This window comes from Pipra filicauda, unplaced genomic scaffold (assembly GCF_003945595.2).
Source record: "Pipra filicauda isolate LSUMZ 115617 unplaced genomic scaffold, ASM394559v2 scaffold44_size3831614_pilon, whole genome shotgun sequence".
Lineage (NCBI taxonomy): Eukaryota > Metazoa > Chordata > Aves > Passeriformes > Pipridae > Pipra > Pipra filicauda.
The window spans coordinates 768,649-781,511 of record NW_024104587.1 but is presented as its reverse complement, the minus strand read 5'-3'; the positions used below and the strand labels follow the sequence as shown (position 1 = coordinate 781,511).

The 12,863-nt window shown below is 38.7% G+C and overlaps 1 protein-coding gene across 2 annotated transcripts in view; it reads left to right on the top strand.

Annotated features, from left to right (window-relative positions):
* The window catches only part of AGBL1 (AGBL carboxypeptidase 1), a 248,225-nt gene that overhangs the window by 120,348 nt on the left and 115,014 nt on the right, over nt 1-12,863 (top strand). For both annotated transcript variants that reach the window (XM_039385924.1, XM_039385923.1), the window contains exons 17-19: nt 1,306-1,435; nt 6,052-6,183; nt 10,130-10,306. In XM_039385924.1, coding sequence (XP_039241858.1) covers nt 1,306-1,435; nt 6,052-6,183; nt 10,130-10,306 — 439 coding nt within the window. The remainder of the gene's footprint in view (nt 1-1,305; nt 1,436-6,051; nt 6,184-10,129; nt 10,307-12,863) is intronic.

Genomic DNA, 12,863 nt, shown 5'->3' with positions numbered 1-12,863 from the left:
TGTTTTTGTACATTAAAAATGTATGAAATATTCTTAGTGGTTCTTATTATTTCTTTGTCTTTCATTCTTAACCAGTTCTCCATTGTTTGCACCTTGGTTGTTTTTTTAAAGCATTCCTGCTTTATGACCCTTTTTCTTCAAGCATCCTTTGCAAGGCATTGATATTGCCTGAAGTGCTACATGCAGAACACCTCAGTGCAAGGCTCTGCCAGTACAGCAGCAGACCCCCATCTCTACAAGTACATTTATATTCTATTTTGTTCTAGGAAGCTGGAGCAGCAAAACTGGATACAACTCCATAGCTAGAAGTTCACCCAACACTTTGGATCTTTTTGAAATTTTTTTTGAAGTAGAAGGAGTCCAAGTTTACAGTGCTGTCCTAGTACTGGACTGGATACTGTGGAGATGATGAGGACCTACCACGATATCTTATATGCTCTAGAAGTGATGCCTGAATTTTATCACCACACCGTGATTTGAAAATTATGAACCACATTACAGCAAATCCTTTGAAGAGTGGAAGGAGGCTCTGATCGGCACATAGTCACTAACAAGAGAGACTAGTTGGATTTTTTCAAAATTGTGCTGCTCCCTACAGTCAAGTATCCTGGACCATCTCTCACTGATCACTGAGTCAGTAACAGAATATGTTCAAACTAACTAGGGGAAACGTTTGCTCAGTGCAAGTCTGGGATCCTTATTTTAGCTTTTTATCCAGCCTTTGCAGTGAAGCTAGATAATTGTTCTCCATAATGATGTAGCATGCATCAAGATCTTCTTGACAGGATTTAGATAGTGGCATTTCTTGTGAGTAGAGAAGCTTAAATGAGAGATCCAGCTCATCTCACTTAAGTGCATCTGTACTTCAGACTGGTTGAAGAGATTCGAGTGCCTACCTTCAGTTAGAATGAGTAGGAGTTGGAAGTGCTTGTTTACTGTGGAGGTTTTGAGAAGCCTGAGCTCTATGTAAGCTGGGTGAATTTCATAGATAGCACGGATTTAGAACATTGCAGTGGACTTCTTGTCTTTGATTTGCGCATTCTTAGGTAAAGGAAAAACTGCATTTATTTTCAGGACTGCAATTATGTGAACCTTGGAAGGAAAGGAAATTGTAACACGCATATACTACAAGAACCTTTGAAATATAATGTGGACCATTGGTTCATTCCAGCCCAGTGTTCAAAACCTTTATATTTGTATTCTATTGACATTCCCAGTCCTCGTGCCAGGGCTTACCAGGATTGGAAACTCTTTGGAATCAGCTGTTGTTTTACTAGTTTGTGATGTGTTGCTTTCTGATTTCAGCTACCGTTGTTCATTGAGTGGGCATGATCTGAACAGACAGTGGATGACACCCAATTCCCAGCTGCATCCAACTATTTACCATGCCAAAGGTCTTCTCTATTACCTGCGCAGCATTGGCCGGGCTCCTCTGGTGAGTCTCTTCCAGAATCTTTTGTGAGTTTCTGTGCATGGATTGCTTACTGTAGTTCTGTGAACAGTCTTGTTATAGAGCTGGAATGATTTGGAAAGCATCATATGCTTTTACTCTTTCATCTTACAGAATTGTTTTGGAAGTCTTGGGTATCTATTACTTACTGCACCTTCTATCCAGCTACTCCAAATTTCAGAATCGCTGCACACCTGGAATAAAAATGAGAAAATGAATTCCTTAAAGCTCTTTATATCTTTCAAGTACTCCAACTGAGCTAAATATTATGAGTAGGTTATTGCTATCTTCATGGCAGTGATAGGAGAAATTCCACAAAGATTTAGTCTAAGTGGACTATGCTAAAGCCCATGAAAACAGAGCCTCCAAGCCCTCACAGTGTCTGAACTTCCACGCTGCTTTGGTAAGGAAGAAAACAACTAGTTTTGTGGGCTACCAGAAATCCATGATATGGGTCTCACCTCAAAGCTGCAGCTGGGCTAGGGCTGTGATCCATCACATCTGCTCAGTCTTTTTGCCCAGCAGACTGAAAAGATAGTTCTGAGACCTCAGAAGAAAAGCCTCAAGGAGGTTCAAATGTTGACAAGCAGATGTGGATGCATGGACTGACAGGTTGACTGATGACAGCTGTAACCATGCAGGAAATGTCCAAGTGCACCAGATTCCCCCTGGGTTTGATGAGAAAAACCCTAGACAAGGTGAAAATATCTGTGAGCTTCACTAAGTGAATTCTTGTGGGAATGTGATTTTTGGATAAATCAACAGCCCTAAAATTTATCTCTGTAGGCTGAGGAATATTGTGGAAACTCATTGAGTCACCAGCCTTTTCCTTTGGTTCAGAGCAGTGTAGTGTCAGTCTTGTTTTACCCTGCTATTTCCTGTCCAGCCTCTTTTAATACACAAGCCTCCTTGTCATATCCAGGTGCATGAAGTCTAACACTCAGTGCAAGTTTTCATCATTGTTGAGTGAAGGGAAACTATTGATCCTACCATCTCCCTCACTCACAGCCTGCATGTCAGACTTGGTAAACTGATTTTTCCACGCCTTTGAAGAGTACATTGATTTTAGTTTATACATGCTCAAAAATGCCTTTTCCCTCCTTCAGAAGACAGCTCGGTTTCTTTTTTATTTTTTTTTTTAACCTCCAAGATCCCATGGAGCCAAGTTCACTTATAGCCAAATGATTTCTGTGAACTGATTTAGTTTAATTTATCCTGGTAATGTGCAAGCAGTTCCTTTAAAGCAAGAAGAGCTTTAGATTTAACAGCCTTTAAACCAAAGCCATTTTAATTGTTAAGTTGTGTAAACAACAGTCTGAATTGTGGTGGTGGTTTTATTGGCTTCTCTTGTTGAAGGTGGGAACCCCTGTACGATGTGTTGTAGCACTGCAAAGAGTCTGAGCTGTAGTGAAGAGCAGGATACCCTAGAAGGAGAAAGAAAGAACTGCCAATGGACCAGGAGGCAATGAGCAGAGTTGCCATTCAAAGGCATTATATATCAAGCTTGGAAACAAGCATCAGCCTGCAAGGATGTACTCACTGAGAGGAAAAAAAAACCCTAAGCACGTCTACCTCAAAACTGACATTCAAAGTCCTGTCAAAATGTTATTACAAAAAAAAAAAAAAAGAGATTTTACTCAAAAAAAGACATTTCAAAATGTTCTGTTTTCCAACAGATTTTCTTACTTCCCCTTTTATATTTTGCTTTTTTTTTTTTATTTTAGAAGGTGACTGGTTCTGTGACTCATGAGGAGGGCTGTTTTTGAGTTAGAAAACAATCCTTACCTTTAGGATGATCAGTGCTGGCAAATAAAATAACTTCGAATAGATAAAAAAATTTAACGTGTGTCTTTGAGTCATATCCCAGTGAGTGCAAACCTTGGGAGTCTGACTGGTTTGTGTGCCTTAGTGTCTCAGGCATATGGAAGGACAGGTTGGAGAAAAAGCACTGGTAGATGCCAAGTTTGCTCAGTGTTTGCCCAGACATATCCCCAGAAGAATTCTGTACTGGGTGCTCAGACTACAAAATATAGCTTAGCCTTGGCTGAATGATGAGACATAAGCTACCCTGTAGTGTGAAAATCAGGCAGAAGCATGCACTATGAAGAATAATGAAGTATAAACATTGGGAGTGATTGCAGAATCCAGTAAACTTAATTAAAATGTAGCTCTATGCAACTTGCAAATAAAATGGAAGTGTTTGCAGTGGTACTGATGTTTCTGTTGTGGAAGCTGGTGACGTGACCTTCAGTGAAAGATCCCATGGCCTGAACTAGTTGCTGTATTACAGCACCTGGCTTTGGTAATCCTTTACCAGTAAAGAAATATCATTTCAGACCTGCCACTAAGGACTTGTCTGCAGGTTTCTTGAGGTGCAGAATTATAGACCTGCTACTGATCAGGCAACTCTACTCTCTGATCATCCCTGTGTGGTTTCTGATAAGTAATATTTTAGACAGATATATATGTTGTCTTTTGTGTGTTGGTAATTCTGTGAATTGGTAGGTAATTGATACCAAATTGATTGGGGTTCTCTGCCTTGAAATAAGATAAAAACTATGAAATCCTCTTTGATATTCATAGGAATACTCTCTCGTTGGTACTTGTGGTTAACCCAAGCTATGGCTGTTTATTGCTGATAGCTTAGATGAAACACGAGCTGGAAAAGTATCTGTCATTAAGAGAATTAATAAATACAGCTTTTTTGAAGGAGATAGTACAGGATAACTGTGAATGGGTCAGAGTTTTTGGCGGGTAGCTCGCTGTTCACGTGCTCCAGGTGTGGAATGTGCATGCTGCAGGTACAGGGATGTGCAGATTCCCAGCCCCACAAAAGGAGCTGTAGGCAAGCGATGGTGCAGGAAGGAAAGTTGGCAGGTAAGAAACCAAAGGAAGCAGCAGCATATAAGCTATGAAATGTGTGTAATTGTCCATCTGAGTGGGAGCAGTGGGATGATTCATTATGCATGTATGCCTTAACCTTTCCAATAGGGCAACTTAGTGTTTGTCAGAGGAGCTGAAAGAATGTACATGCTCAATTCCTGGATAATTAAACTCCCTGACTTGCTGCGGCTAAACTTAGTTACTGTATAGCTGGTAAATAAACAAACTAGGGTAAGTCTTACCCTAACAGTTGGTGGAAGAAGCTCATCTACTCCATCTGTTTCTCCCCTCTTGTGTATGTATTTAGGTAAGAACACGTATATATGGGCGGGAGTGTTGATCTGCTGGAGGGTAGGAAGGCTCTGCAGAGGGATCTGGACAGGCTGGATCTATGGGCTGACAGTGAGTGGGTGTCAGGCTCTTCTCCCAAGTCACATTTGACAAGACAAGAGGAAATGGCCTCAGATTGTGCCATGGGAGGTTTAGACTGGATATGAGGAAGCAAGTTCTCTGAAGAGTTATCAAGCATTGGAACTGGCTATCCAGAGCAGTGTAAAGTCACCAACTCTGGAGATGTTTAAAAATAGGGACATGGTTTAGTGGTGGATTTGGCAGTGTTGGTTAATGTTTGTACTCGATCTTAGAAGTATTTTCTAGCCTAAGCAGTTCTGTGATTCTATTTTTTTAACTCCCCCATCTCTCTTTATATTGAGCCATAATACTTCTCTACCTTCACACATTTGTTTGTCTCCCACATAAGCCCTGGAAAACTTCCTTGATGAAATCTTGAAGCTCCTTTCTACTCAATGGTGAATGCTGGTTTAAAATTAAGCAATTCTTTCTCTTTAGAAGTTCTTATATTTTCACTGACAGATTTCTGGATATTCCTGATTAAGACATGGAAAATATATGTAACAACCATGTGTTTATCGACTTCATATCTCAGAGGGCACTGAGATTGATTTTTCTTTAAAACTTGGGTCAATATTTACCTCTTGGGTCATTAAATTGTGATTTTCATTTCTATGGAAGTCAATATCTGCCTATAAAGGCAATCAACACTTCCACTAAAACTGGGAATGTACCTTGTGCTGAGCTTTTATGACAGCTGATGTGAGAGATGGATTAGATAGACAGGTAGATTAGTGTGGAATGAAATTATTTGCCATGAAGATGGGTCATGTTCTGTGCTTGACTTCCAGGAATTCATGCAATGGTCTGACAATACAAGTGCACAATTATATTTTCCTGAAAATTATGTGGCACAGGTTTTGAATTTAAAGATGACAAAGTGGTGATTAATTGCTTGGGAAAGCACAGATTTCAAGTCTCACAAGGATAAAGCTGGGCTTTAGGATTTTAGAAGTAGAAAGAGCTTGGAAAATTACTCTGTTGTGGTATCAGAAGTTCCCATGAACCCTGAGGTTCCTGAGTTGCCATGGATTCTTGCGCAGGTGTCATGTTTATTTCTGCTGCAGACAGAAATACACTAGTTTTGACTCTGGATCCCTGAGATCATGTCAGATCAAATAAATAAAACAAGATACAACTGACTAACAAAGTTTGACACAGGTTGTAGGCATGGCCCAGAGTTTAAGCTACTCCAAAGAGCTGAAAAAACCACATTAACACACCCCACAGTCTTATAGTGCTTTTTATGAAGAACCAAGAAACTTTTTCAATGTTCAAGATTTTGCTTAATTTTTTCCTCTCCCTAGGTATTCTGTGACTACCACGGACACTCCCAGAAAAAGAATGTGTTTCTTTATGGCTGCAGCATCAAGGAGACCTTGTGGCAAGCAGGCTGCATGGTTGACACAGCAGTTATCACAGAAGATGTTGGCTACAGAGTAGGTCCACTTGGTTCCTTTCTTAATTACTGGCCTGTATGTGCCTATATATTTAAGATAAGATCACCTCACAAATTTTAGAGATAAAGTGCAAGTTTCCTTTGGAGTAATGATGCAGAGTTTCAAGCCATGCATAATATCTTCATACACTAGATATTAGGGACCCATCTTCTAACAGTATTTTCGTTATTTTAGTAAGATGCATCTTTGGCTACATGCTAACAGGACAGGCATATTTTTGTGGTTTATAATTTCTAGAGATACATATGCTTTTGTCCCCACCACCCCAACATAATAAGAAAATAAATTGGAATTATGTAATGGTGACTGAGAAAATGACAGTGTGCCACTGTCCTACTCAGTCAAATGCTTCATCACGAGATGCTCCTGGTCCCACTGAAAACACCAGATAATTCAATGGATACCAAACAGATCTAATATAGTAAAGTTATTTCCACAACAAGTGTTTGGTGTCATATCTAGGCTTTTTTTTTTAATATAAAGAAGAAATAATAAAATCTCTTATATTTCTACTTCATGTAAATGTCTTGTTCATCAAACAGTTCTTTGGATTTCCTGCCCATCTCTTTTTTTTTTTGTATCTGTTTAGATGATATTTTCCTATTAAATAACAAATTTCCTTGGGGGAAAAAATCCTATAAGCTCTAATTCTAGTCTTAAAAAATGTTAATTTCTTAACATATGAATTGTGGCTTTAAATTGATTACAGAGTAATATCTTGATTCACTCAAAACTAAAAGAAATTGAAAAGTCTTTGCCAAATTATACCTCTGTATAATTTTTGCTTCTTCATCATAAATACTAATTATTCTTATAAGGACACAGTGTCTTCAATGTTCATCTTATGGAGTTGTACACAGCACACTGAGACTTTACTGGAAGAAGGTAATCCCTGTGGCAAACACTGTTTCCCAAGGAAAGCAGGGAGGGTACCTACAGTCAGAACATCTTTTGGTGTGTTTGAATTCTGAAGGCTTCAGAAGGCTGAGGATAGTTACTGCCACACAAACAGAATTCAAATGTTGCTGTCAGCATCTGGAGCCTGACTCGAATTTGCAATGAAGAAAGGCTCCAAGGCTGTCCAAAAATACTCTGTAGTGGCCTATAGAAAGATTTTGTGGTTCAAATCCTCTCTTTTGCACAAAACGAGGCATGGGTGCCTGCTGCAGTCCTAACCTATAGGTCACCCTCTTCCTACTTAGGCTGAGGAGGCTGAATTTACAGTGGGACACATCTGCAATTGCAAACTTCAGCAGATAACCACCCCTGCCTCAGACCTGCTTCCTTGCACTGTTTGCACAGGTTTCTCTCCTGCCTTGGGAGAATTGAGAATTAATCTGGCCTCCATGATTGATTTTTCTCCCCAGGAGCAGGAACCAAATATCTCAAGAAAATTATGTTTTTTTGGAACAGACTTTGCCTCATACGTCATAGATTTAGCTGTAGCCCTTGGCAATATACAGAGTCAGAGTCTTTGTTTCCTTCTAATATTTGGTGGCCTTGGGTGACTTGCACGGCATTGGCATCGTAATCCCAAACTTTTGATAAACATTCCAGGCCCTTTGACAGCGATCTCTGCAGGGACATCAGTAAAGAAATATAATTCCATTTTCTTCCTAATGGTATTGGAGGTTTATGGACAGGTTCCAGTGTGATGGGAGAAGCTTCCTTTGCTGTTGTACATGACAAATCCAGCTGTGAGAGTGACATGGAAACTGCTGTATTATCATAAAACCATCCTTTAAAGGGATGTGTTTTCATGCAAAATATGCTATTGAAAGATAATTAATGAGAAGAATAAGTAGAGAAGAAAGAACCATTAGTGTGAAATCCAGTGAATGCTGGTAAAATGAAAAGAATATTAAATTCAAGTTTGCTAATACTCTTAAATGAGTCCTGTGTACAGAGACATTACTGTTACCTGCCAGCATTTTTATTTAATTAAAAGTAAAAGATTGATTATGCATATAATTTCAATTGCTTTAAAAACCTAAACTGGATTAGGGTTCTGATTATTATGTTTGATGGTATATATTTACAAAAAAAATTTGTTTGTAGGTTCAGATAAAGGCAGAATAAAAACTATCTGAATCTTTACATACAGTTTAACTGGATTTAACTGGTTGTGCTGAGGCTTATAAACACCTGAATCATGTGGTTCTGCTGCAGTTTTTTTAGTTCCTGTTGAACCAAAATCCAGGACAACCTGGAAACTGGGATGAAAGTGTACTATTTTGTGATCCCCATGCAGCAAGTAGCAGGTTGAAGGCAATGCAGACATACTGGATTCTTTGCTGAAGGCAAGCAGTCAGTTTTCAAGGTTCCTTTGTTCAGTGCGCCCACGGGAAAGGGAGTGCAGCAGTTCTTAGTAACACACTGGAGATCTTGACTTAAGAGTGAGGCTCAAGGTGGTCTCAGATTTAAAGTGGAATCTTTTTCTTTGTTTCAGGTTTCTCCATCGCAGTTTTTTCATCTGAAAAATGGACCTTATGAAACTTTACCAGTTCCATAGATATAGAGACCACTGACAGCTGTAGCCAGAATACAGTGAAAAATAAAATTTACTTGTTCCTTATAAAGATGTGTATGGTTAAGCAGTTTGCAGGAGATATTGCAAAACAGTTTAGACCAAATATATATCGTTCACATCAAATGTGTTTTAGGAAAGGACATTATTCATTTACTTTCAAACTGAATATTCCCATACAGTGCTATGAAGTAAAGCCCAACAGAATGGAACTACAATTACTCAGAATCAGTCAGTGAAACTGATGGTTATTGGAAAGTGAAATTAGCTTGGTTGGCTTTTACCACCCAAACTGAATGAAATTCAAGGGTAAATGCCATTAGCCATACGTGGAAACTCCTTCTATATGATTCCGTTCATTTCAGCTGTTTAAGAAAACTGTCATTAGAGAAATAATGGTCTAATTTTGTTTTCTCTCATCTAGATAAATCAAAAGGTCTTTTGGCATGTGTTATGGTTAGTGTACCAGCACTGAAGTTTAGACACACGCAGACATAACCCACATACATGTATATGTGTGTGGGTACCTAACAATACAGTTTATATACTAGTACCAGGTGTGCTCTACGTATCTGGTATCTGTTTTTATAAAGTGTAAAAGTAGCACATTTAGCCCTCTGTAATGATGAAGTAAGTGTTGGCTCTGCACTGATAGAATATTTGATGCTTCAGGAGTGTTTATAGACTTTGTTGGGAAATAAAATTTCCAGAATAAGAAAATCACTCAGGGCTAAGATGTAATATTTACCAGGTTTTCATTATTACTTTTTATTGTGCTTTTTTTAAATGAATTGTATAAAATGTATAACTTGGACTCTGATGAGAATATTTTGGTTTGTTTCACAATGCAAGTTAGTTAAATGCTGAGCTTTATTTTCACATAATTATGTGCAACCTTCTGTGAGAATACACACCCCTTTTCTCTGCTCTATACCATGTTCAGACAAAATTCCTCCCATAGCTCAATCCTTTGTCAAACGATGGATGTATCATAGGAGGAGATATAGTATAACTGTAGAGGGGAGAATAGGAATATTAGGTAGTGAATTATGACTGCAGCCCTCTTAGCAGCACAACAGGAAGATGCAGGTTAATGTCAAAGCAGCTTGAAAATAAAACTCTGACTTCAGCCTCCCCAGACTATTGGGTGTGGAAATGTTTGATTTTGAATGAGATATACCAAGTGTACTGGAAAGTTTTCATTTTAGTCTTTGGGATAAAACCAAATGTTAGAATCTGAGGGTTTCGCAGAGGATTGACATGATGTACCAGTTGGAGCTCTTGGTAACAAATCTATAGATAGATTTGATTATAGACACATTAAAATACACAGGTCTCTCTGTATATGTGTGTGTGATATAAACACGTGCACATAATGTGCAATTCATTTTCTCATAGACTCTTCCTAAAATCCTGGATAAAGTGGCCCCTGCATTTGTCATGAACAGCTGCAGCTTCCTGGTGGAGAAGTCTCGGGAGTCGACGGCCCGGGTGGTGGTGTGGAAGGAAATGGGTGTGTTGAGGAGCTACACCATGGAAAGCACCTACTGCAGCTGCAGCCACGGACCCTACAAAGTGAGTAAATCTTTCAAAGAACCCTGTGCCACCCTTCTCCTAATGCACGTCCTGTGAGATAGGAAGGATAAAATGGAGTAGATGGCTGTTGTCTTGAGCAGTTTGCCTTCTCCAGACCCACGGAACCTGAGTTTGAGTTTGTTTTCAGTGAAATCTTTCCATGAACCCTCATTCTTTTACCTTCCATGCCAGTAGAGTCCCTCTCTGAGGATTCATGCAGCAGTGAAAGAAAAGGAAACTCCATTCTGGAACCAAAAGCATTGAGCTGAAGAAAAGAGTGTTTTTGGGATGATACAGGACTCTTATCCTTACAAGGGCATTCAAAGTGCTTTTAAAAAAGTGCTTGCAGGTCATATGGACACTTTTGAGCCTAATTCTGAGGTAGTTAACTGCAATACTAGTGGCTCCAAGCTCTTTGGTACAGGTAGCCAACCTGAGCAATCACCTGGCTAAATTTAAGAGCTTGCACTGAAAATCTTGCATTTGGAGTTGCTTGTTCCTGACAGGCAAAGGTAACTAATCTAAGGCTAGTTTTGACAGCTGTCAATGAGTTCAAGCTATGCCTCTGTCTGTGATCTAGATAGACCTGAGTTCCACATCAAATGAGTTTCCAGTCTTTGTAGGAAGGGCTGTACTTGTGCTGAGTGCATCAGGCATCAGTATGTGAGATCTCCTGGCACTGTTTAAGCAAACAGGATGAACTCTGGTAATTGCATTTGAGTGATCATAATTCTCTATTCATTTAAATGATGAATTCTTTTGCTTGTCCCTTTTCCAAACCTATTGCTTTCGTAAAGGGCTTCCACATTCCACCTCATTTCTTCCACTAGGGAGCAATCCTTGTCTATACAACATTAATAAGCAGTTAAGGATCCTGAAAGACCCCTAAGGAAAGAGCCATTACTACAAATAACAATTAATTAATAAGACATTCAAATTATTATCTTTGGAAGCTCTATACTAATCCTTTTACCTCTCTGTAGAATGTTGCAGGAAGTATTCAGCTGCTGTTTTAACCATACTCTACTATACACACACCAATGCCAGGATAAGAAAGGCAGAAAAAAAAATGGCACATAATTTTAAGAAAGAGAATATAATTACCCTGGGCATTACATCTAACACTCCTTACTCCTGAGCAGTGCTGATGGTTTTTTAATAGGCATCACAGGTCAAGATTCAAGGTTTGAATCTTTTTAGACAATGGGGGGAATATCTGTTTTGACTGAAGTCAATGACAAAACTCCTAGTGATCTCCATAGAGGAGGATTTCACTGATTTGTCAGATAACCACAGTAAGATCTAAACATAGTGACACATCAGATTGTATCTCATCTAATGACTTGTTCTCCATCAGCATCTGGGAGATCTTTACCCAAATTTTCTTCATTTGTGCCATTAGATGCTTGAAGTTATGTGAAGACAACATTAAATGCCACATTCAGACATTGCATTTAAGCATTGTGCCATCCACAGGGGCCTTATAACATATAGTAGAGATGTCAAAAATAAGCAGATGGTTCAGGATTCTTTTTTTAAAGAAATCTCTTAGAATATGTGAAATTATTTTCTAGGTTCTTTCTTGTCCTCATTTTCATCACTGATCAGGGCCACAGGCAGCCACTGAGGGCAAGAGCAAGTTCATGTATGAGCACTTGTGGCTGGTGACAGAATCCAATGTTCTCATGGCTCTTAAGGAGATCTGTAAGCTGTAAAGCAGTTCTGAAACTTCCAGTTTGAACACCCTGAAAAGCTGAGTCCCAGTTGGATCAGTGGATCATGTTTATGATGTCACATATCCTTTTTTTTTCTTTGTTTAAGATTATGATTTATCTCAAAGATGAAGGATATATGAATAATCCCACTAGGGAGCATTTCTTTACCACTGCTCCATCACAAGGCTAATACAAACAGGTTTTTTTTACAGTTTCTCTGATTCAGGCAGCTCTAAAGTATTTCCACCAATTTTTTTTGAAGTACATCAAATACCCAACTTGTTAGTATCAAAATGGAATATAATTTCTTATGTTGATTATACTGGAGTTGCATATAAATACATATACTATCTCTCCCAAATAATCAATGCTAATAAACTATTTCCTCTTCCTTTCAAGTGATCTTTACAGTCGGTCCTTGTTTGCTTATTTATTTGCTCTTAAAAGTAGATTATTAACAGTATGGAATTGACAGACTGAACTGAAGATTTCTTTGTATAATACCATTTAATACTCAGCTTCCATCTATCAAGCCAAAACTACTTCATTATTATCTTGAAGCCCTGAAATTATTCCTGTAAACTGGACATTAATCACGTAAGAGGTCATTTTTTTCTAGTGGCTTCAGCCTGAGTTCTTCACTCTTGGACCTTCCAGTTGATGCGTGTGTAAACAATAGACTGATACTAATGCTCAGGCAGGAGATGTCAGCCTCCAATATTTAAGGCTTTCTGATATTTGGTTTAGTAAATTTGTGTTTAACTGTGAATGATAGAGTCAGTTTTTTAATTGCATAGGACTGATCTCCCTGTAAGGATATATCCAGAATTTCTCCCAGACAA